At 49.3% G+C, this 24,842-nt stretch overlaps 1 protein-coding gene across 2 annotated transcripts; it reads left to right on the top strand.

Annotated features, from left to right (window-relative positions):
- The first annotated feature begins 12,924 nt into the window (after positions 1-12,924).
- Positions 12,925-22,996, top strand: LOC120674225 (receptor-like protein 4). Of its 2 annotated transcripts, none has more exons than XM_039955369.1 (9): positions 12,925-13,580; positions 13,669-14,736; positions 14,846-14,990; positions 15,849-15,920; positions 16,920-16,988; positions 17,421-17,489; positions 17,593-17,670; positions 21,994-22,107; positions 22,475-22,996. In XM_039955369.1, exons 1-9 carry the CDS (start codon positions 13,502-13,504, stop codon positions 22,503-22,505), a joined length of 1,725 nt encoding a protein of 574 aa, XP_039811303.1. In that variant the 5' UTR covers positions 12,925-13,501; the 3' UTR covers positions 22,506-22,996. The 2 variants fall into 2 exon arrangements, with proteins under 2 accessions (XP_039811303.1, XP_039811302.1); XM_039955368.1 differs by having other exon boundaries at positions 12,950-13,580; positions 21,994-22,202.
- Positions 22,997-24,842: the final 1,846 nt, after the last annotated feature.

The raw sequence follows: 24,842 nt of genomic DNA, 5'->3' as shown, positions 1-24,842 counted from the left end.
CACTGACATAGAGATAGTCTCTGCAGCTCTGTTCTGCTGAAGGTACCCAGTGTGTCCGACCCGACTAAGCCAGTTAGGGTCATTGGGCTGCTCTGCTGGGAAGAGGCCAATAGGAGCTAGTGTGACAGCTGCATAATTCTTTTCACAAAACTTGTTGAGTGCTGTCATGGCTGCAACTTCCCAAGTGTGAACCAGACGGTGTCCAACTACCTCCAGCTCCAAGGAAGCCCAGTGATCTGGAAAAGGGTGGGGAGCATGAGTCATGCGCATGCGACAGCGCGCAACTCCCATCTCATGGAACTCCTCGCCCACATAGCGCGGGGGACTGGGATATTCGGCATCACGCATCACTTCCCAAAGAATGGAGGGAAAACCCTGCCAGTGTGTGCACTCGGAGTGTGCACGCCCATCCTCATCAAACACCAGGAGAGCAGGGGCAGCCATCTGTACAAATAGATATGCACAAGTGAGTGATGGCTAAAACAGATTTTGGGTAGTGCACGAAAACGAGTACAACTGAAAGCACAGAGCTCTAAAAATTCTCAAAATTTACAGGAACATTCCTAAGGTTCTTAGGCACAACTTTTCTAGTCAACTCAAGAGCTAGATCAGAGCCTAAGAAGGTCTTATCCTTATGGTTTTGCTTTGCTGTCAGCCCAGAATTTTCAGTGACCAGAGAGCTAGTAAACTGAGTGCTGAGGACAAACTACTAAGACTAAAATCACCAAATTTTTACAGAATCTTGGTGAGTAAATTTGGCACAAGTTTTGTGTTGAACACATCTGCATAAAACATTTCTAGGAAGGCCTAAAAATTCGTGCAACACAGGTGTTCAAAGCTGACAGAAAAACAGGGTGTCAATGTTTCTAGTGTTTCACCACTGTATACTAGTCGAAATTTTTTCAAATTTAAACAGCAGAAATTAGACAAGGTTTGGAGCAAAATTTTCCACTGGCACTTCTACAGCTAGGGCCATCTACCATGTCAAATAATTTCATCTTCCAGGGTATAGCAGAAATGACAGATTTCTAGATAGACCTTAATTGAGAGAAGATGAACCGTGCTCACGTGCAAACCTTAACCTTGCCGACTAATCCACATCTACTTTCCGTGGCTTTCAATTATATGAGTATGATGCATGCACGACCTAATCGTCCTCCCAAGAAAAACAATTGCCAAACAGTTTTGGGCTTACGGGGTTAGCACCGGTGGCATGGCACAATTTACGTCTCTCCCTATATAGATTTCTAGCCGAGTTCTAACCGTGCTTGACTTACGTAATCGCGGTTAGTGTACCTGCAGAAAATTGATAGATATAAATTTCATTGAACCTTTCATGCCAGCACACATGAAAGCGTCCCCATACATTACCGCTCACTATAGAAGCGGCATCCATGCGTCCAACACTGCATGGACAGCGCTCATACGCTACCGAGGTGACGTATTCACGGTTTCTTTTACGCCCAATATAATCGACTGATGGTCGGTATATTGGCAGCAGCTCAAGTAGGCCACTGCTTGAGCACAGCATTCGGTTCGCATCACCGACGGGAAGGTCAATCTCTCTCAGTTGACTGAGTATACTTTACTCCCAATATAGTCAACTAATAGTTGGTATATTGGCAGCACCTCAAGTAAGCCACTGCTTGAGGGCAGTGTTCGGCTCGCATCACCGACGGGAAGGTCAGACTCCCTCAGCTGACTGAGGATCCTTACCGTCTTACCTTAGTGTAGGTGCGTCGTTACATAATGTAAATACTGAATTTAAAGTACAGAAAGAAACGTGCTGGAAGTAAGTTATAAATAAACCATAAGTTAGATAGCCACCTAGAAACTCCCATAATATCCCTAGGGCTTTACGTACTATACACAATCCTTAACGAACCAACATATTTACCAAATGCGATTATGTGGATAAGTTTTAAGTAAAACTTTTAAAATCTAGTCGCACTCTCAGGTGTGCGCTTTGTTCGGCTCTGATACCAGCTGTGGCAGTACCGCCCTAATTAATCCGGCTCAAGTGCGCTAACCATCATCTTAAAGAGAATCCTAGCTAACACGCACTTCAAACGGAGTAATTCGGCAGTGCTGTCGGGTAAAGTCCCGAAGAATCCACCTTAGCGTCGATCGAACACAAAGCTTACATGCAACCCACACGAAGGTGAGTCCAGAGAGTACAACATTTCACAGATACATTACATTACAGGGTCTTAACTTAATTATTACAAACCAAGTTCGAAATCTCCAAAAGGTACTTGAAGTTCAAATTGAAAGTAGTTCAGAGTTCATTGCAGTGGAAATAAAACGAGTTCTAAACGACGATACATGATGTCATGATGAAGCCCGTACATGACATCACTCGACATTGCCATCGTTGGCCGGAGTCGTATCCCATTCCACCGACCAACCAGGAGGTAAAACACACGGCCAAGTCAAACTAGCTATCTGATCTTCAAAAGTATCACCTGAAAACAAAGTAGAGCCACAAGCAAGGCTGAGTATACTAATACTCAGCAAGGCTTACCCGACTAGGATATAACTAACCCTCTAACTAGACATGCAAGGCTTTTGGCTTGAGGGGTTCGTCTTTGCCGAAAAGCAGTAAGTCCTTATTTTCCGATTTTAGCTTTCAAGTTCTATTATGATTAACCATTCTACATTAGCATCTATCCAAGAGCATACATGGTGGAAAGCAATTATTTTTCATCATCCAACCATATTTCTCATCATCATTATTCCAGTTCTTACTCTATGAGGCAAAAGGATTAAGCAGTCTCAATATCCGTGAGAGACGGACGATTTGAATCGAATTTGTTAACCTGGCCAGGCAGACCTAAACACACGCATGGGGAATGCCATCACCCACGCGACTTTTCCCCTTTTTCCCCGGGCATGAAACAGGCCCACCGCCCTAGGGTGCCCTGCACCCGTGCGTGACCATAGACCAGACAGTGGGGAGTATGTTCCACGGCCGGTTCCATCAGGTACTTAAGCTTACCGATTACCATATTCTCGGCATGTGGTTAGTACGTTCAAATGCTTAACCACCACTACCACACACCGCGGCCTTATCCATTTTTACTAAACAGACGGGGTATCACAAGTACAACAACCCCGCCCGTAAACCTTATATGACAGTGTGTAGTAAGTATTCAACTCCTATGAGCTCGCGAGTGACAGGAAATCACTCGACTTCTACCGAACCATTAGCATAGCCAACTAGCGACCTACACATACTAGTGTTCAAGCATAGGTACCTAGGATCATGCAACTAAGGTTCCAAACAATTCCTGCAACTTAAATGCACAATTAAACAGGAATACAAATAGTTGCATAAATTAAAATAGGTAGGACATGCTCCGGGGCTTGCCTTCCTGAGCGGAGCTAGCCTTGGGCTCTTCTGAACTCGGGTTCAGGTCTTCAGTGGCTTCAGTTAGATTCACTTGAGCTTCACGCTGCTCACTCTCGGACTCCGGCACCAACTCGTACGTACCGTCAGGGAGAGTAGTCGAATCTATATGAAATGCATATGCGTGAGTTATTTTAGTGATACGATTTAAACAATTCTTTACTAAAGAGTTGTAATCCAACACAACTCAAGATGATTTGCAAAGGATTATGTTACATCATTTTGGACAATCCTTTATAGAGTAATAATCGTTATATCTGACTTCGCAAAGCAACTAGGGTGGATTTTACCATTTTCTCCCTATGCAGCAAAAGAAAGGATTTTTCTTATTTATTACTAGGTTAAGCATATCCTTCTCATAATTAAAGTTACACAGAGATTATGGGTTTGAAATTTTTACGCCAGGTACATATCTAAGTAACTTGCCTACTGTGAAATTTTCAGCCCATTTCATGCAGCCTAATAACCATGAAAAATAAAATAAACAGCTACTGCTAGAAACAAAAATGAATTTTTCAGGTCAAACTATGCAAGTATTGGTAATGAAATTTTAACTGAGTGTTTCCTACCTAAAGATGAGCTTGCCATAAAATTTTCACAATTAAACAAGCATTGTACAGGGCATGACAAATAGAGCAAAGTAAAGCTGCATGGATCAAAACTAATTCCTACAGACTGTTCTAGCAAGTTACAGAGTCTCATCTTTTCCAGAACGGTTATATACTCAAAATTAAACCCTAGAAAAATTATTAGAATGTTTCATGTACAGAACTATTTTTAATGATTTAATGTAGCTATCCTCACCAAAAATCATTTGGTCCATATTGAATTAACTAAAAATTCTCAAACTTTTTCTGTAGACTCTTGGAACTAAAATACCAGTACTGTATAAGTTTGAACCCAAGAAACATAACATAACAACTTGGATAAATAAAACTATTTATACTAGGCATACAACAAGAGTTAACTAAAATGATAGCTAGGTATGTAAAATGCCCACGAAACTTTTACACAAGGTTAAACATCTAACATGTAACTTACTGACCAAAAATGGCTAACAACTCATGCTTGTAACTTGAGATCTAGTATAAAGTACATTTTCTTTGTATTTTAAATGAAGTAAAAAATATTGAGCAAATGAAAAATTTCATGTAACAAAAGTTGTAGATCTATTCTCAAAGATTCCAGAACAGTTGAGTTTGCATTTTTCTGATTTTTCTACGATTTTTAAACGAATTTACAAGTTCACTGGAAAATTAGAAAACACAAAAACACAGATTTCAAAGGGGCCCCTGGAACTTTCACAAAACCCCCTGGAAAACTAAAACTAATTGCGCCGGGGTCCCTGGCCGGAGGTAGGAGACAGGGGAGGCGGCGGCAGCCCGTTTCCCGGCGAGGAGGGGCTCGCCGGCGGTGGGGGTGGCGTCCTGGGGCAAGAGCTCACCGAGATCTACATAGGGGTGGGTGATGTGGTCGACGGGGACGGCCGGAGCAGGGGCGGCGGCGGCGCCCAGGGAGCGGCGGCGGCGGCTGTAGCGGGTGGCGGCGCTCCGGCGGTCTGGGGCGGAGGTGAGCGGGCCTGGGAGCTTCACGGAGTCGGGTAGGATCTATTTAGTGGGTCCATTGGAGGCGAGGAAGGGCGGGGAAGGGGGCTCCGCGGTGGGGGGGGTGCTCGGCGGCGGAAATGGCATGGGCGGCGGCGTTCCGGGGCGCGGGGAGCGGAGGGGGAGCTCGGTTTGGGGTGGAACGGAGAGGGGAGGGGCGGGAACGCGGGGTGGCGAAGCAAGATGGGGAGGAGAGGGCTGCAGCGGGGAGCTCGGCGGTGGAGCTCAGGCGGCGGCCATGGCGGGCAGCTGGCGGCGGGCGGCGTTCTTGGGCATGGGCGAGGAGGAACGGCTCTAGGAGAGGGAGGGGAGTGGAGCGGTGATGCGAGAACGGCTCCTGGGAAGGCAATTAGAGAGGGGGAAGCTCGGCAGGGGGGGCGCGGGGTGAAGGCACGGCGCCGGCCGGGCTCGCTTGTCGCGACGGCGGCGTCGCGGAGCGGCAGCAGGCGCATTCCTCGCGCCCCCGAGGTCAACGGCGTGCGTGCGTGCGTAGCTGGGTGGGCAGTGGCGTGTGGGAAGAGGGAAGGGAGGCGTCGGTGACACGGCCGGGCGGCGGGGCAGTAATGGCGCGGCGGCAGGCGCTGCGATGATGGCGAGCGGGTGCCGTGGCGGGCGGCGGGCGCGCTCGAGTGGGGGCGGGGGTCAGCGGCGCGGCGAGGCAGTGCGGGGCGGCAGCAGGGCAGCGAGCGCGGCAGCGGCGCAGCGAGGCACGCGCGGCGCGCTCGATTGCCTACGCGCGCGCGCAGAGCAGAGAGGGGAGGGTCAGCGAGAGAGGGAGAGAGAAGGGAGAGAAAGGGAGTGGAGAGAGAAAACAAAAGTCAGCGGTTTGACTTGGTCCAAACTCAAGATTTTCAATTGAAACTCGAAAAATTTTGAACACGAAAGTTGTTCAAAATTAAATTTCCTACAACTTTCCTTTCAGGCAGAACTTCATTTGAGCAATGATTTGAAAGTTTAAAATTTGAATTCAAGTTTAATGATCCCGCTTGTTTTTCGGGGTTAACTCAAAATTTCATGTTGTAACTTGAAAAACTTTGAACACGAAAGTTGTTTACCTTGTCAAACTCTACAACTTTCATGTTGGCCAAAAGTTCATTTGATCAAAGGTGCGAGAGTTGACTTTTTGGTGTATTTAAATGGAACTCGGCTTTTAAGTAATTAACCGACTAGGGTTAACTGTGTCATTGCATGTTAATTGCTTGTTTTATATAGTGCTAAACACCGGAGGTGTTACAGTCGCCCACCACCACCACCACTCACCCCGCCACCGCTAGCCGCCACCCCAAGCTCCCAGCGCCGCCGCCACCCACAGCGCCGCCGTCCGCCGCCCGCCGGCCCTCGTGGCGCCGCAGCCTCGTTTCGCCCTAGCCCGAGATAGGAGGGGGAATCAAAAGCCCTCGACCCCCTCGTGCCTCTGCCCCCCTCCATGACCGCCGCCTAGTCCTGGCTCACCGGGAACCAGCGCCGCCATCGCCCCCTCCCCCTCCTCTGTTTTGGTCGCGGGGGAGAGGAAGAAGAAAGGTGATTTTGCCTTTAGGCCCCTGCCTTTCATTCTTTTCTTTTATGAACCCTTTTCCCTTTAGATCTTTTTCCAAAAGAGACCTCCTTCTTTTCCTTTTTAAAGAATAAACTCCTCCACTGTGTAAACTTAATTCTAAATAAACCCCTGCCCTTTTTCAGAGTAACCTGTGTATTTCCAAAAATTGCAACCAAGTCCTTTCTCTTCCAAAATAATTACAAATAGGTCCCTGAATCCTTATTTAACCCTAAACCCCTCTTCGGCCTATCATTTCATGCGCCAAAATTCCTCCAATCAACCTGAAACTTTACCATGCCATTTCTAATATGATTTTTGCCATGCTATTAGAAAGCTGCCCAAAAATATTACTCCTATTCCCATATCTTAATTGTTTCCGATTCGAGCTCAGCGATAAAACTTTTATTTCTTTTTCTTGATTGTGTGCTTGCTTGTGTGCATCGCAGATCACGGTGTGAATGAGGGAGAACCCGTCGACGAGCAGTACTACGAGCAAGTGAACGAGGACCAGTTCCGCGACCCCGAACCCGAAGGACAGTACCTCGATCAGGACTTCCCGGAAGGCTTTGAGAACGGCAAGTTCAATCCCGCCCTTTGATGCATGTTATGTCCCAGTTTTATAAACACAACCTATTGACCTGTTTTACAAAACTGCATATGTTTTGACTGCTGAAAACATAGTTGGATAGCCACCCCCTTGATTTGTTATAACCATTCCTTGACCACCTAGATTAATGTCTGAATGTGATTTGTTTGGACGTTAATTGCTGCTAGAACGCTTAGAACCTTAAACACGGTACAACTTGTTTTATAAAAAGAAAATGTGTGAGTGTGTGTGGGAAGGGAAAATGTGGAATTTTTGAAAGATGAGTTTAGACGGGACGGATGGCACTTCTGTGCGTTTTGCCAAATGGTGTGCTTGTACCTGTGTGGTTGAGCAAGGAAGGGAGATATCCATCTTGTCACAATTAAGGACCGAGTTGGTGTGTCATCTTGCCTAACTACACTATCGTGCAAGCCACTCGACCGTTGTATGGGCAACGGCTTAGCATAAACCCAACTAGTTAGTCTGATAGCCATCAGGAGAGCTGAGAGCAACGGGTGACCAAGGAGAATGGATAAGCTCTGTGTGACTGATGCCCCGGTTAAACCTCGGTGATAGGTCGACGACCCCTTGGTGGGTCCCGTGGTGGCTAGTCAGGTCTAGCTAAGGTGGGTAATGGCTTTGTTAGGATCTGCACCGACACTAAGGTGATCGTGCTGTGGTACCCCGCTTGTGGGTAAAGTTGCACACCTCTACAGAGTTAAAATCTATTCTAATAGTCGTGCCCACGGTACTGGGCGAGTTACGGTTTGGTCACACAACTAGTGTTTCTTCTGGGAATGGTTGGGCTGATGTGAGTTGTTTTGGAAAAGTATCCAGCAGCTGTGACGTGTGCTACGGCGGATGAGGAGTCCGTAGCAATCTAAAACTTGGATTCTGTGTGGATCAACCCTACGTGTTACTCGGTGTGAGAAAGTTGCTTTGAAAATCTTTTTCTTGCAAATGAACCCCTGCATAAAAATTGGCTTTCCGCAAATTAGACCCTAGCCTTATCCTTGATTTACCATATGCATTATATTCTGTTTATACCCCCTCCGTGGGTGTGGTTGGACTTGCTGAATACGTTTGTACTCACCCCTTTTTTTTCTAATTTTTACAGAGGAAGATTCAGACTACGTTCCCGAAGACGTTGAGTAGGGGTTCCGTCCTGCACCCAATCTTGTCTGTGGATAGGGTCACCCGCAGGAGCTTCGTATGACGCAAAACTCTGATGACCTCTTTGTAGTTAATGTCGTTGTGTGGGTTTTAGTTGTTATCCTCGCGATAGTGGCGCTTCACTACCCATTACCGCGTAGAGTTGTACGGTGATATACCATCTGATGTAATAAATGTGTTATCAGCCTCCTGGGACTGATATTGTATCACATTTAAGTCTTCTCTTATGAGGGGACGTTTCAACCCGCAAGAGCCAAATCAACCAAATCTTTTTCAGAAAGTGACAAATTAAAACATCGGTTCTTAATATCTTTAAATTTCTTAAAGTACTCTTGGATAGACTCATCTCTACCCTGTCTAACCGATGTCAAATCCGTCAACATAGTTTTGTTATCCCCATTATAAAAATGACCATGAAACTTCTGTTCTAATTCGTCCCAAGAACGAATCGAGTTAGGAGTTAACGAAGAAAACAAAAAAAAAGCCGTTCCAGTCAAAGATAAAGAAAACATGCGAACGCGCAAAGACTTGCTAGAACCGACTTCTCCAAGTTGAGCAATATATTGGCTAATATGCTCCCAAGTGGATCGGTGATCATCACCGCTAAACTTAATAAAATTGTGAACATGCCAACTAGTGGGGTAGGGAATCAAATCAAAAGCATCAACATACGGCCTAAGATATAGCCGACTCCTACCCGCAACAAAGCCCAGTTTTTCTTTAAACATATCGGCCAGATCCTCTTTCATCCTAGCAAGATCGGCCTCATAATTACCCGTGGACGTTTGGCCAAAACGATGTGTCACAGGATCAGTAGTGGACATCGTTTGTGCGGCATACCGCGGATTGGCCCTAAGCCAATCATCCCAAACATCCTTGGGCAACAGTGGAGGGAAAGGTGGTTTACCGTATGACTTCGTCGTATACGGCGGCACAAAATCCGCTAATTCTCGCTCCAGGCTATAATCAGCCGAAGCAGGAGGAGGCGTGACTTGTGGCTGTGATGCAGAACCGAGCTCCATGGCATCGGTCTGACCGGTCTGAGTGACTGGTCTGACCGGTCCGCCCGCAGGGGCACCGATCTGACCGGTTCGGCCCTGGACGGCCGAACTGAGCCCGGCGGGGGTGTCTGTCCCGCGAAGTAATTCGGCGGCATACCATACTAATAATTTTCTGACGGTACGGCCGAAAGACTAGTGTTAGGGAAAAAAGTGGAATAATCATTAACAGTTTTCTTCCTCTTGTTTTGCATACTCAAGTCGATAAGCATATCTTGTGTAAACTTTTGTGACTGCTCGAATAGACTCAGAAAGACATCGTCAAACTGCTTGATAGAATCGAAGGTAAAACTTACCTCGCTTGGAGTGGAAGCGGATGAAGCAGCAGCTGTAGCCGTAGTAATGGGTTCGGCGGCGGTGTGAACGTAGGCATCTTGAATTCTTCCTTCTTGAACACGCAAGCAATCTATTCTTGGCATCCTCTTGTTCCTTCTGGAACATAGCCTCGAATTACTTGCGCGTCTCCTCAGGTATGTCTTCGTACTTGATGTCAATGAGAGTCGCATCTATCTTGGGATCAACCTTATCACCGGCTATTGCGCCCGATGAACTCAGATCTGTCCCTAGTGGAGTCGCCAAAAAGTATGTTGATGTAGAATTGGCCAACACACAAGCGCTAGAATGCTTAAGATCGCAATGATCGCAACCGGACGAAGCTCGCCGGCGACCGGTCAGACCAATCACGCCAACCGGTCAGACCGGTTGGGTGCAAAAAAGCTTCGCGAAGACCTAGAACCTCAAGCTCGGGAGGGACCCCATCGGAGCTCGAAGATCTAGGGTTGTCTTGAGGTCGGCAGGCCACTCAAGACGCCCTTGAACGCCGTAGAAACGAGCAAAGAACAGCACGAGGTTGGAAAAGCTAGGGTTTGGAGAAAAATAGGAAAAGTGTAAATTGATTTATTCGATTGGGTAGAAGGACCTCAATCGCCGTGGCCTTTATATTTATAGGCCGGGGAAGACGTAGCCCTTCCAAATTGAGTTACAAACGGATTCCTTAATTCAAACCCTAACACTATTCGGACTGCACAGGACCAGATCGGTCAGACCGGTCGGCCTGACCGGTCAGACCGGTCGGCCTTCGGCAATGCAATTTTGGCTGCCAACACAAATTCACGGTCATTCTCAACTTGGCGGGTCCCACCACGTGACTCCTTCCCACCCTCTTCCAGTCTCCCTCCTGTGAGATCTCTCCTCTCCTGCCATTCTCTTTCCTCTTCCGCTCTCTTTCCTTTTTTTGCTTGCTCTAGATCTAGCGGCGCGCCGGCCGGTGATGGGGAGCGCGGCTCGGTGGCTCGCTCACGGACGCGGGGACGGAGGCGGCGGCGGCGAGGATGCTCACAGAGGATGGTGGAGGCAGCTGCTAGGGTGCTCACGGAGGATGGAGGCGACGGTGAGGTGCTTGCGGAGGATGGAGGCTGCGGCGGCGGCGAGGCCACACTACTACAATTCTGGATTTTGCGATACACTTAAAAAAGCCTCTGAGGCGTGCATAAAAAATAAACGCCACTGTTAATGCCTTGTATTAACAGAGGCGGTCATATTTTATTAACTGAGGTGTTTCCGAAAAACGCCTCAGAAAATCGATTAACAAAGGCGGTCAAACATAACACGACCACCTCTGTCAATGGACTGGCCCAATCGAAGCCCATTTGAGTCCGGTTGCTGAAAGAAGTATATAAGAAACCCTAACTTCCTCTCTCTTTCTCTTCTCTCTCCCTTCTCCCTCTCCCGATGCCACCCGCGCACAGAGTCTGCGCCGCCCCCGCCTAGACGTCACCCCTCCCTGCGCCGTCCCCTCCCCTCCCCGCGCCGCCCCCGCCCCGGATCCGCTCAGGCCGGCGGCGGCGCCTCGGATCCGCCCGGGCCGGCTGCGGCCTTCCCCGGCGGCGCTGCCTCGGATCCGCGGATGGTGTGCGGCGGCGGCGGCGTGGAGGGCCGTGCGGCGGAGGTCGCGAGGTGGCGGAGCAGTGGACGCGCGGTTGATGAGCGGAGGGACGGCGGGGCCACTCGCGGCGGCGCGGCGGCGTGATGGCTGATGGCGAGCGGCGGCGCAACAGGCGGCCGGCCGGCCGCTCAGATGGGCTCGGCGGGCTCGCCTGTTTTTTTATTTTTTATTTTGATTAATAGAGGCGTGCAAAAAAACGCCTCTGAAAATGCTCTATTAACACTGACTATAGCTCTGAGGCGTTTCCAAAAAACGCCTCTGAAAATAAAAAATACACACCTCTGAAAATAAAAACGTCTCTGAAAATGCTCTATTAACACTGACTATGCCCAGTCCCCCCCCACGCACCCCCCGTGAGATCTCTCCTCTCCTGCCATTCTCTTTCCTCTTCCGCTCTCTTTCCTCTTCCGCTCTCTTTCCTTTTTTTTCTTGCTCTAGATCTAGCGACGCGCCGGCCGGTGATGGGGAGCGCGGCTCGGTGGCTCGCTCGCGGACGCGAGGGACGGAGGCGGCGGCAGCGAGGATGCTCACGGAGGATGGTGGAGGCAGCTGCTAGGGTGCTCGCGGAGGATGGAGGCGACGGTGAGGTGCTTGCGGAGGATGGTGGCGGCGGCGGCGAGGCCAGTCGTGGAGGTGGGGAGCCGGCGGCGAGGGTGCTCGCGAAGCATGGGGAAGCGGTGGCAAGAGCGCTCGCCGTCGTCGCTACCGACGGCCGCAAGAGGGTAGCATTTTTTTCTTTTTTTTTAATTTTTGGGTGCAAAATTTTTTTACCAATCTTTTTTCCAATCTTTTTATCTCGGTTTTGGATGCAAAAGTTTTTACGAAACATATTTTCCCAAAATTTTTATTTTGGTTTCGGATGTAAAAGTTTTTTGTTCAATTTTTTTCAATTTTCTCAAAATATTCTCTTCCAAATTTTTTTCTCATTAAAGTTTTCCCCTTCTCTCTGCAAATTTTTTTTTGAAAAATTTCCTTGAATATTTTTTATCAAAAAATGAGAAAACAAATACTAGAAAAGAAAAAAGAAGTGATGGTCTGGAAATCGACCGTAGGAAGCCTCCCTGCGGTCGCCCGTAAATTAGAATCGCCCCAGTGCCCCCCGGGTACAAACGGAAACGGCGCGACGCGGGACTCGCACTCGGGCAGTATCGTCCGATCCACGCTCTGGTCGATGGATGTTAAAAGTGCCATGTGCTCGTGAGCCCGAAGCAGGGTTCAAGTCAAACCTGGGAGGAAAAAAAAGAAAAGGATAGGACTGGAGCCTCTGGACTGCTGCTTGTGACCTGGTGGCCTGGTGGGGTTGGTTGGTGGGTTTGACGGGGGCGGCGCACGGACATGCAGCGCACCACCGCGCACGTCGCGGCGGCCTACGAGCGAACCGGCCAGGGGTTGATGATGTTTCGCCGTTGCGGACGGGGCTGTGCGCCCACGGCCGGGGTCTGCAGTAGGGGCGGCTGTTTGGCTGGCGAGCACTGGCAATCGCGGCGCGATAACACTCGCAGCCTGACACTGCGCAGGGTTGGTTGGTGCTTGCCTGTGCTTGCTTGGTGGTGGTTGCCGTGGCTCTGCCAGAGACCGAGATCCACTTGAGTTGCCGTCTTCACTCTTCAGGGGAGGGTCCCCTGCCCTCGGCCTTCATCCATCTCTCCAATTATTTCGGCTAATCGCTCTTGGATCCGCCCGCAGCCACGACCTTCGTCGTCTCCGATCGCTCGCTGCTAGCCAGGTCCCCATGCCCCCGCATCAACTCTACTGCGCGAGATGCTTCAACGGCAGCGTGCTCGTTGGTAGCATCCGGCGCCACTGCCACCACCTCGGCTTGCCATTTTTTTTTACTCCGCTCACGTGCCGTGCCATGCAAAAGGCGCTTCATCCAGCAAGCTGAAGCCGACACAGGAGGAGGATCGGAAGGGAAAGCGCCCAAAGCCGCCTCAGATTCGCGCCCCCGTTCCTCACCGCATCGCTCTCTGTCCGCTTCTCGCCGCTCCCGGCGCGCCCGAGCTCGCCGCTGCCGCGTGGGGCCGGCCCCGCTTCCTCGCGCACGACCGTCCGATCACGGATCACCGTACGGCGTACGCCACCAGATCCAGAACCTCCCCCTCCGCTTCAGAGTTCAGAGCTTCACCTCGTCCCGTTCCTCCTCCAGCTGTGTTCTCCGTCGCCACCACGAGCAGGGGATCCCGGCCCCAATGCGGCTGCTCCCGCTGTTCCTGCTCCTCCTCGCCGGCGCCGCCGCCCGCGCCTCCGACGACCCCTTCCTCTCCGGCGGTAAGCTCTCGCTCGGCCCAGCTCGACCCCGCTCAAATTGGCCCCGCAAACTACTCAAATGCTGACGCGGGCGCCTCCTCCGTGCCAGCGGCGAACCACAGCTACAACATCGACTGCGGCGGCGCGGCGGACTTCACCTCGACCTTCGGCCGCCTCTGGCTCGCCGACCAGTTCTTCTCCTCCGGCGGGGCCGCGGGGATGGTCGCCGAGCCGCACCGCTTCCCGCAGCCGCAGGAGCGCACGCTCCGCTTCTTCCCGCCCTCGTCGGTCGGCAAGTCCTCCTGCTACTCGCTGCCCCTCCCGCCCGGCCGCTACTACCTCCGCATCTTCTCCGTCTACGACAACTACGACTCCAAGGCCCGGACCCCGTCCTTCGACGTCTCCGCGGCTGCCACGCTCGTGCTCTCCTTCCGCTCGCCCTGGCCCGAGCCCGCCGCGCGCTACGGGGCCTACTCCGACCTCATCTTCCCCTCCGCCACCCAGCCCGCCTCCGACGTCTGCTTCTACTCGCTCTCCACCGACGCGCCCGTCGTCGCCTCCATCGAGGTCGCCCCCGTCCACCCGCTCGCCTACGACGGCGCCACCACCGGCGCCGACCTCGTCCTCGTCAACTACGGACGCGTCACCTGCGGGAACAGCCTCTTCGGCCCGGGCTTCACCAAGGACCCCGACGCCTTCGCGAGGGTGTGGCAGGCGGACGTCGATTTCAAGAACAACGACCGCACGTACGACGCCATTACTGCCGGCGGGAGGAAGATTTTCGGCAGCAACCAGCCGCCCAACTACTTCCCAACCAAGCTGTACGAGTCGGCGGTCACCACGGGCGGCGACGCCAGCAATGAGATCGAGTACCTCATGCCGGTCGACACGAGGCTGTCCTACATGGTCTGGCTGCATTTCGCGGAGATCGACGCGGGGATCGGGGCGGCTGGCCAGCGGGTGTTCGACGTAATGCTGGCGGGGGAGAATGTCACCAGGATCGACATCTTCAAGCAGGTCGGAGGGTTCACGGCCTTCAAGTGGACCTACGTTGTGGAGAACCTGACGAGCTCCACGTTGAGCGTCAATCTTGTGCCTGTGGTGGGACGGCCGATTCTCTGCGGGCTCGAGAATTATGCGATGGTGCCACTTGAGATGAGAACGGTGCCAAGCCAAGGTGATGATCCTTTGACGTTTTTTTTTTGTGCTGGATTGATGAAATATTAGGACACCCGCAAATTGATCCCCTTGCTTTCTCTCTAAGCTTCTTGAGTTGGTCTCGGCAGTGGCTGCAATGAAGGCACTGAAGGAGTCGCTCAAAATTCCTGCAAGGATGGGCTGGAATGGTGACCCATGTGCTCCGAGGGCGTGGGATGCATGGGAGGGAGTCACTTGCCATCGCGGTGATAAAGGACTTGTGATCACCCAATTGTAAGTATATACCAAATCTTCTGATATCGCTGTTTTCATCTGGGATGTGTTTCATTGGGTTATTTCTGCATGTTATCATGTGTTTAATTAGATGTTAATTCTTATCACAAAAGTGTACTTCTGTGACACTGACCATTTTTCATCGAAAAGGTTCTGGTGTTTGCCTTCGGCTGTAGTGGAAATATATTTATCAGAAAAGTAGACGTACCAACAATCTGTCTAATTTAGTTTCTCAGCTGAGAATCACTCCAATAGTCATCAAAATTTAAGTTACCCTAAAAATTTTAACTGCACAATTCAAGTTGTAGTTTGGTTGCTTAAGTTACCGGGCTTTCAGTTGTTAATTTGAGTGCTAGTAGCTGCCAGTATCTTGTCCTGTGACGTAGCATTTATGTACATCAGTATCGTCTTTCGAGAAAAAATGTACATCAGTATCAGCATGTGAGGTTGAATGGAAATTTTGGCCAGAAGTGTCAGAGGACTATTCTACTAAATGTGGTGAAAGGTTGGCATGTTTTTGTGCCTAGCCGGATTGGTTAGGTGGCCTCAGTAGCACTCCTCAGGTCCTGGGTTCGACTCCCGGTGGGAGCAAATTTCAGGCTGAGGTTAAAAAAATCCCTTTGCCTGCCTACACGCCAAAGCACATGGAAATAGGTTCCGGCTCACCCCGGCCCGCTCTCACACGGGTTACGGTATGGGTTACAGTGCCCCTGTGTAAGGGTGGGGCAGGGGTTCGGGGGTTTTCTCGGCCTGCGTGAGAGGTCTTCTTCTTACATTAATGCCCGGGGGGCGGCTTGCCCCTTGCAGGTCGAGTTTTTTTTGTTATAACTTGTATGTTGTTGCTATTGCCGTCTACAGGGATCTGGCAAGTCAAGGACTAAAAGGTTTCATCACAGATGAAATAAGTCATCTCAAAGACTTGGTAAGCTTGTAAGTATCATTTCACACACCAGTTGAAATCAATTTGATGCAATCCATCGTTAAAGTTTAAACTTTTTGCATATGTATGTTCCTGTCTTTCTGTTGACAACTTAGCTTGCCAAGATTGCATACGAGAAACAACAACATGCAGACTTAAATTGTTTGGAGTATTATCGGTATGCAAGAAACTCATATAAATATTGTCATATTAGTATAGCATTTTGTTCATCAGAACTAAAGAAAAATGCTTGTCATGAAAAATGCTGACCAGGAATAGCAGTGCAGAGTATCACCTGGAAATGAAAGAACTCTGAAATGTTAAGTTAGATAGGACCAGGTGCACATGGATACAGCATGAAAGGATATCGAGATGTTAGTCTTCACTCTGTAGAGCACTATGAATAGCATTCGTTAACATCCTTGACATGGGCAGGCATGATAGCATACCCTGAATGAGCTTAATGGTTAGGTTGCCCTGCATCTGTGCTCAGCTGCTACTATGCCAAAAAAAAAATGAAAAGAGGTTTCCGAACAAAAACAGTGGGCTATTTCATAGGGGTCAGGAATTTCTGGCAGTAGGGCAGCAGCAGCAACAACGACATTTTAGTCCCAAGCAATATGGGGTAAGCTAGAGCTGAAACCCAACTTGATCCACCAGCTCAAGTTGATCTTAATCATATTATTAGGGGATCTAGAGCCTGTTCATGTTTCAGGCAGGTGAATGTCTGGCAGTAGGGCTTGGGTACAAAATTAAATACCTCAGAAGGTTCAATTATCCTGTTTCTGATTACCATTGGCACCAGGTGCACATGGATACCTGCTTAATAGTATGTTCTGTCTAAATTGAGAAGTTTATATTGTTTACAATTGCCAATTTTTTATACATGCTTGTACCTTTGCCGGGAATTCTTTCTTCTAGCTTATTTCAAGTGCTTTTCAACTTACTTCTATAGTGAACTGTATGTTACCCAGCCTTGGTAGCTAATGTAGTATCTTCCGCTTGGTCAGGAACTTGAGCTATAATTCACTGACAGGAAGCTTACCACCTGGTTTAGGCCAACCTTCACTTGTGTCACTGTAAGTACATGTTTTCTTCTTTTTGCATGAGATGCAAAATAGTAATACAGCAAAAAAATGAAATTATGTTGTGCTATCACTGCAGCTATCATTCTTCTGCAATATGTTGATGGTAGATAATGGCATACATGATACTGAGACAACCTAACATTGACTCTTCAACCTAAGATTTATAAGATAATAATTTGGTACAATTGACCTATGTAGCACAAAAAATATTGGATTAGTAAGTACCTTAAAAGTTTTGCATGTGTTTTTCCTTTTTTGTGACTACTTATTCTGTTTACTATTTCTGTTCATGTTTGCAATCCCTAAGCAGTAGTTGTCTACAATCTTGTAACCCTGGTGCATCTACAAAACCTGGTTCTCTTATAAATCAAAAGCTTGGTTTATATGAGTGTTGTCATTATGCATGTCTTGTTGGTTTCTTAGGGATCTGTCATCGAATGAGTTTACTGGAAGCATTCCTGGCACCATAGGTTCGTCCAAGTTACAAACTGCGTAAGTATATTCTAAAACTACTATTTGAATTTGTTTGCTGCAGCCTTTTGCAACATATCTCTAAGTATGTATACCGATTTACTAGTTAGTACTTCTGATGCAGTTTACTAAACAACAATCAACTCGATGGGCAAGTTCCAGAAAGACTTTACTCGATTGGCTTACATGGTGGTGTCATAGAGTAAGATATCTTTTACTATCATGGAAGCAAAACTTCAACTTTGCACCCATAATGCCAGATATATCCAGTTGTTATTTCCTTAAGAGTTACTATGCTCATGCTGTGAACCGTTAATCTGATAGTCTCAATTTAGTTCCAGGGTCCTGAGGGTTTAGGTTGTATTATGTTTGAATATAAATCTCACAGGTAACTAAACCAATTTTTCAAAATTATTTGCTCTGACAAGATAGAGGTATCTGATCTCTCTAATACTGGTAACAAGGGGGAAAACTAGGGGTGCAAATTGGTGATCCTTAGGTGCACCTCCAACCCTCTTTAGTTCAAAATTTTGTTCTAATTTTCCAAAATAAGATCTGATTTTGGAGAAGTAGTACAAAATTTTGAACTAAAGAGGGTTGGAGGTGCACCTAAGGGTCATGTTATGGACGGGGATGTTGGAGGGAGGAGGATGGCGTAGATTGTACTCGTGAGAAGTGGACGGGCGTGGCCCTGGACCCTTAGGCCGCTGCCTCGACGCCGCCGTCGGCGGCGCGGCAGCCAGGGGGCAGGGCTGCTCCCTTGTATGTAGGAGTAACGGGGTATGAGATGTAACTCGATTTGATAAAATCCCTAGATACAAGCTAAGACCATATATATAAGCTAGCTCAAGCGCTGCTTGACATAACCGACTCAAACTCCTAAGGAATATCTCTTAATAAAATCCAACTAAAAAGGAAACAAACTCCTAAATGTTAGCCACCTTGATCGGCCAACTGTTCCCTGTCCGGCACGGCTGGCGGCGCCTGCGTTCTCTTCTTGCGCCTCTCGTAGACCTTCCCGTGCATAACATCTCTCCCTCCCTGGAGAAGCAGCTCGTCCTCGAGCTGGAACGCCGGATAGAGACTACGAAACTCAGTCAATGGTACCCACGAAGTAGCCATTGCATCAGCACCCTTCAATTGAACGAGCAGTTCATATGTCCCGCGAGCCAAACGACCCCGTAGCACCTTCTCCGGTTCACTGCATGCCCGGCCGTGATGTATAGGGGGCAACGGCCTGACTTGCTCCGGGGGATCGCCCATGAACGGCTTCAAGAGCCCCACGTGAAACACATCATGTAAGCGAGCTCCCGCCGGCAACTGCAAACGGTAGGCGACCGAGCCAATCTTCTCGAGGATCTTATAGGGGCCAAAATACCGCTGGCCCAGCTTCCCTCGCCCCCGGTTATCACTGAGAGACGCCATCGGCCGGTGTAATAGCCTCAAGAGCACCCAATCACCCACCTGGAACTCCACTTGCCGGTGCGTCTTGTCATACTGGAACTTTGCATGTTGCTGCGCCTGCTCCAGTCGGTCCTTGATCTCAGCGAGGAACTCATCACGCTCCATCGTCTGTTGCTCCACTGCCGGCAGCTTGGACTCACCAGGCCCATACGCCGCGATGGTAGGTGGATCACAGCCGTACACAACCCTGAACGGCGACGTCTTGAGAGAAGCTTGAAAGGAGGAGTTATAACAATACTCCGCCCAAGGAAGCCAACGAAGCCACTGCCGCGGTCTATCCCCCGTCAAGCACCGTAGGTACATTATGATGATCTTATTCGTTGCTTCCAACTGGCCATCCGACTGGGGGTGGAGCGCCGTAGAGTACTGCAACTGCACCCCACACAGACGGAAGAGCTCGCGCTATCTGGTGAAGGCAGGGTCGCGGTCGCTGACGATGGAGGCCGGCATGCCGTGGAGGCGCACCACCTCGTCGAAGAACACGCGCGCCACCGATGTCGCCGTGTAGGGGTGGGCGAGCGGCATGAAGTGAGCATACTTCGAGAAGCGATCCACCACCGTGAGAATGACGGACTTGCCGTTCACACGTGGTACACCCTCGACGAAATCTATGGCGATGTCAGCCCATACCGTTGACGGGACTGGTAGAGGCTGTAGGAGCCACTTGACGCCAAGGATCACGTCATAGCCACCCAGCGGGAGGGTGTGGAAGTCGATGCCGAAGTGCTCGTCCGCTGCTAGGCTTCCCACCACCACAGGCAGGCCCGGGATGACCCCCGTGCTCCGGACATGGTCACCAACTCACCATCGCCGATCCGGACGTTGCGGCCGGTGCTGGGTAGGGTAGTCAAGCCGAGATGCGCCGCCACGCGCTCAACGATGAAGTTGTTGGTGGAGCCCGTGTCGACGAGCACCACTAGCTTGAGGCCGCCCAGGTGGACGTGCAGCTTGAGCGTGCGGTACCGAGAGCGGACGCCAGTGTACGCGCGGACGGAGACCACCGGACCTTCAGTTGCGGGGAGGAGGGTCTGGAGGGCCAGGAGCGCATGTAGGGAGTGCTCCCCGTCGCTCGCCTCCGCCTTCGGGTCGTCGTCGTCCTGGTCGTGGTACGCGACCAGCTCCATTCTGTAGTGCTTTTTGCACCGGTGGCCGGGGACGTACTTGTCGTCGCAGAAGTAACAGAGGCCGTCTTTCTTCCGCTGGTCCATCTCAGACGGCGTGAGGCGCCGGCGGACGGGACCCCAAGGTGGAAGTGAACCCCCAAGGCCCGGTGTCGTCGAGTGTTCTGGCGTCGGGGTCGAGGTGCTGGACTGCAGTGCGGACCGCGGCGACGGGCGCCACGGCGGTCGCGACGACTGCCGCTACTCATATGCCCGGGCGTACATGATGGCATCATCCAGCGTCTTGGGCGCTCGGAGACCCACGTCGGTCTTCAAGGGTTCTTGTAGGCCAGCCACGAATAGATGGACCTGTTGGAGTTCAGAGAGCTCCGCCTCGCGACACGCCAGGTGCATGAACTTGTTGGAGTAGTCGGCGATGTTCCTGGCGTGGCGCAGCAAGGCCAGACTCCCAAGTGGTGTGTCGGTCATGGTTGGCCCAAACCGCTTCTGGACGAGCCGGATGAAGTCGCGCCACGACGGCTCGCCGTTGTTCATCTCGTACTTGTAGTACCACAGCTGGGCCGACTCCGTCATGTGCAAGGATGCCATCCAGACGTGCCGACGTGACGGGGTTTGGTTGCCGCAAAAGTAGATCTCGCAGCGATTGAGCCAAATCAACAGGTCACCGGCACCGTCATATGTCGGAAAGTCAATCTTTAGGATCCGCGTTTGGAGCCGGTCTTCCCCGTCGTCGTCACGGAAACGGCGGCGAGAGTCTCGGTCACGGTCCGAGCGACGTCGACGCCAAGGTGAGGGCGAACGGGATCCCTCAGAGAAGGACGACGGGTCCGACGGATCGCCACCCTCGCCCTCGGTCCCGGACGTCCCGTCCTCCGCATCGATCTAGCCCTTGGCGTCGCCTTCCGTTGCCGAGCCATACTTCTTCTTCGCCTTGCCAACGGCTTTGGCGATCTTGCTGGACCCGGAACCCTCGAGCTTGGCTACGGCCAAATTGAGGGCTGCGGTTTGCTGCTCGGCATCCTTGACAGAACCCGTGAGGGATTTCATCGCAGCGGGAAGCTTGACGAGTTCGTTCACCGCCGGGATGAGCGGCTTCAAGGCCTTAAAATCCTTGGAGAGGCCGGCCATCTGATCTGAGAGCTTCTGGATGGATTTGTTGAGGGACTCCACTGCATCTCCATCGTCACCCGGCATTCCTGATACCAGATTGTTATGGACGGGGATGTTGGAGGGAGGAGGATGGCGTAGATTGTACTCGTGAGAAGTGGACGGGCGTGGCCCTGGACCCTTAGGCCGCCGCCTCGACGCCGTCGGCGGCGGCGCGGCAGCCAGGGGGCAGGGCTGCTCCCTTGTACGTAGGAGTAACGGGATATGAGATGTAACTCAATTTGATAAAATCCCTAGATACAAGCTAATACCATATATATAAGCTAGCTCAAGCGCTGCTTGACATAACCGACTCAAACTCCTAAGGAATATCTCTTAACAAAATCCAACTAAAAAGGAAACAAACTCCTAAAGGTTAGCCACCTTGATCGGCCAACTGTTCCCCGTCCGGCACGGCTGGCGGCGCCTGCGTTCTCTTCTTGCGCCTCTCGTAGACCTTCCCGTGCATAACAGGTCACTAATTGACACCCCTAGGAAAAACTGATTGGCTAATGAAAATAAGCTATTCCTGAGAAGAATATGAAGGCATTGACTAGTTACCTGGGGTCTAGTAATGAACTGCACTGCGTGCTACTTTGATCTGAATTTATCCATTTATTCTACCTCTTGCCATCAAAGTAGATCAGTTTGAGTGCAAAGGGTGAGCAGTGACGTGAGCAGATAGATAATGTACCATGCTAGTGGATGCAAGATAGACACGCACTTGCTCATGAATCATGTATGTTTGCTTGCATTTCATTTTTGTCTCTTACAAACATGCATTCTTCTGGCAGTCTCTCTGGTAACAAAGGCCTGTGTGGCGTGCCTACCTTGCCTGCTTGTGCATTATTCTGGGAGAAAGGAGGGTTGAACAAAACTGGCAAAATTGCACTTGGAGCATCATTCGGGTTCGTTCTTCTTGTCATACTTATAGTGGTCTACATTCTGTGCATCAGAAGGGGCCCATATGACTATGACTTTGAGTTCCCTCAAGATTTGACTTGTAAGTATGCATTTTCAATTAACTTCTCTCCATCTGCATATCTGCAGATGAACATCATATGTGACTTAAACTTGCTTAAATTCCATCATATGCCATAATAAGGGTGTTCAAAGATTCAAGGCTTCCAAAAATTTGCTGTTGCTAATCTTTATCTTCAAATCATTTTAGTCTAGGTTTATCTTCAAATCATTTTAGTCTAGGTTGGTTCAAAGATTCAGGCACTAAACACTCACTGAAGCCACTGTCTGAAACTTACAATTTTTTGACTGCAGCCATATCGGCAATCTCAGCAAAATGGAATAGATACCAGAGGGCAAAGTCCGTGATGCTTGCTGAGATGGAGGCACATAGTCCGGATGGTTTCTACACAAACGGGAGCCCACACTGAATGACATGCGCTGGAAATGGTCTCACTCACGGATCGCCGTATTTATTGAGGAAACACTCATGGCTGTTGCTGGCGTGACACAAGGATCTTGGTTCTGGATCAATTTTGCATGTGTCACCACCGTCCATACAGCTTTCGTCAGCTCCCTCCTTGGCAGTTACACTCACAGTTGGGCTATTCGAAACGTACATATATGCATGTGTAATATGAGGCCGTCGTTGTAGCTTCTGTAGCTCAGCAATTGTTTTTGTGGATGCTAACTCTTTGCTGGAGGAGCCTCCTGTGTAGCTTAGGCCTGTGCACTGAGCGAATCATGTAAAAGGCTGGGTTGTGGGGATGGAGTATTCGTTTTTGTATAAAGAAAACCTGACAATGAACAATAGAATCATTAATTAGCTCGCAGGTAGATAGCTGGATCATGTCTTGCTTGGCCTATGAACGCCCGAGTGCAGGCTACTAGTTCATGCTGTTCGGCTGGCGAGTTTGCAGCCAGCGCTGGGTAGGGAAGACAATGGGTACCCGAAATCCGAGTACCCGACGGGTTTTACCCGACAAGGTGGGTATGGAATGATTTTTCTACCCGTGGGTACATTATTGGACAAAATCCTATACCCATTGGGTATGACGGGTACGGGTGTGTGTTTATACTACCCATACCCGCGTACCCGTGGGTAAGAAATACCCGCAGGAAAAACAAACGAGCCTAACTATCTAACTCATTTTAGCCCATATGATCTATGAATTTAGCTCAAATCCAATTAAACCCACCTAGTATATATATTGTTGAAACCTCTCTAACTCATGTTAACCCATATGAGCCATTAACTTGTTGAAATGAAGCTTGTAATGATTTATTTTTCATGTGAATGTCTAATATTTATATATAATACTCGGGTATGATTTCGGGTGTGGGTTACCCGACGGGTAAAAATTACTTGACGGGTACGGGTATGGAATCATTTTCTTACCCGTATGCGGGTACGGGTAACCCGACGAGTAAAATTTAATCCTTATGGGTACGGGTATGGGTGGCCACTACCCGACGGGTATATACCCGTTGCCATCCCTAGCGCTGGGCGGTGCACGCTGATTCAGGTGAATCTTGCCAGTAATTCATCGACTTGGACATCTTCCGTTAACTTCATATCTTGATAGCAAAGTTAGGTTCTTTCAACAGGTGAAACCGATTTTATAAAGGGAAGTGAAATCACTATGAATCACAACCCCGTTGTTCTACACTTATCCTTCTTTTAATAGCATTTCTGTAGATGTTATCTTATCAAGAGTTACCATTACAATTAGTATTGGCATAACATGCTATCCAGATATAGTTCAGCTTATATAAAAGTTTCAGTAATCGGAGAAAGAATAGCAACAAGCGAAATGAGACAGTTGCTCCTGTAAAATTGAATAATACAAACTGTGAAACTGGTAAGGAGAAAACTCCAAAGCAATCTAATTTCTCAAGGAAGAAAAAATAAGGAATAAGACTGGAACAAATTACATGAAATTTACACCAAGTACATCCATAAGAGAGCAATCAAGACCAAAACAAACTTACATCAACTTTGTACACTAAAGTAGTATGGAACGCATGGCCCCAGCCCCGTGGCATTAGCAGATAAGCACCCGGAGAAGAACAGCGACAGAATCATTACAGATTCTCGCATTGGGAATCCTTGGTAACAAGGTATTAAGATTGCCTTCATAAGGAGGTGCGGGGCACTTGGAGTGACCATGCCAATTAATCGCCCAAGTGTCAATCAGTGGGGATAAGGTGTAAAAATCCTAAAGCTAAATCTAACTTCTAATCCTTCCACATTAAGAGTAAATTTTCATTTGCTAGAGGAAAGACGGCTGTAATATTAAGTGAAGTCTAGAGGGAAGAGAAGGAACTTCAAGTCAACATGCTGTTGCATCGGCAACTGGGTAATAAATGCATCAAGAGAAGCTGTATAATCTTTTGCGGAAAAGTTACCCAGCTAGTTGGATCATGGCTTTTCTGCCACCATCAAGCCATGAACCTGATTCCTTTGATTTTGGCTTTGGTTTACCTTTCCCACTGCAGTAAAAATAAAAGGTTGGAGTGAACAAAAGAATAGATATGTTAAGTAACGATAGAAGTACAGTATCTGAGTTTGCAATGACCTACCTTAGCTGCAACTATCGTTACTTAACATATCTATTGCAAACTGCAAAAGAATACTCCCTCCATACTCAAAAAAATTGACGTTTAGGACAAGATTTGAGTC

The sequence above is a fragment of the Panicum virgatum genome, chromosome 5N (genome assembly GCF_016808335.1).
Source record: "Panicum virgatum strain AP13 chromosome 5N, P.virgatum_v5, whole genome shotgun sequence".
Classification (NCBI taxonomy): domain Eukaryota; kingdom Viridiplantae; phylum Streptophyta; class Magnoliopsida; order Poales; family Poaceae; genus Panicum; species Panicum virgatum.
The sequence above is the reverse complement of the archived record's forward strand: the minus strand, read 5'-3'. Positions and strand labels throughout refer to the sequence as shown.

Bases quoted from the DNA above. Each gene is read 5' to 3' on its own strand.
- LOC120674225 (XM_039955368.1), top strand. From the start codon at position 13,502: ATGCGGCTGCTCCCGCTGTTCCTGCTCCTCCTCGCCGGCGCCGCCGCC. The intron at 14,737-14,845 runs GTGATGATCCTT...TGGTCTCGGCAG, and splicing joins GAGAACGGTGCCAAGCCAAG to TGGCTGCAATGAAGGCACTG. The intron at 16,989-17,420 runs GTAAGTACATGT...TTGGTTTCTTAG, and splicing joins CAACCTTCACTTGTGTCACT to GGATCTGTCATCGAATGAGT.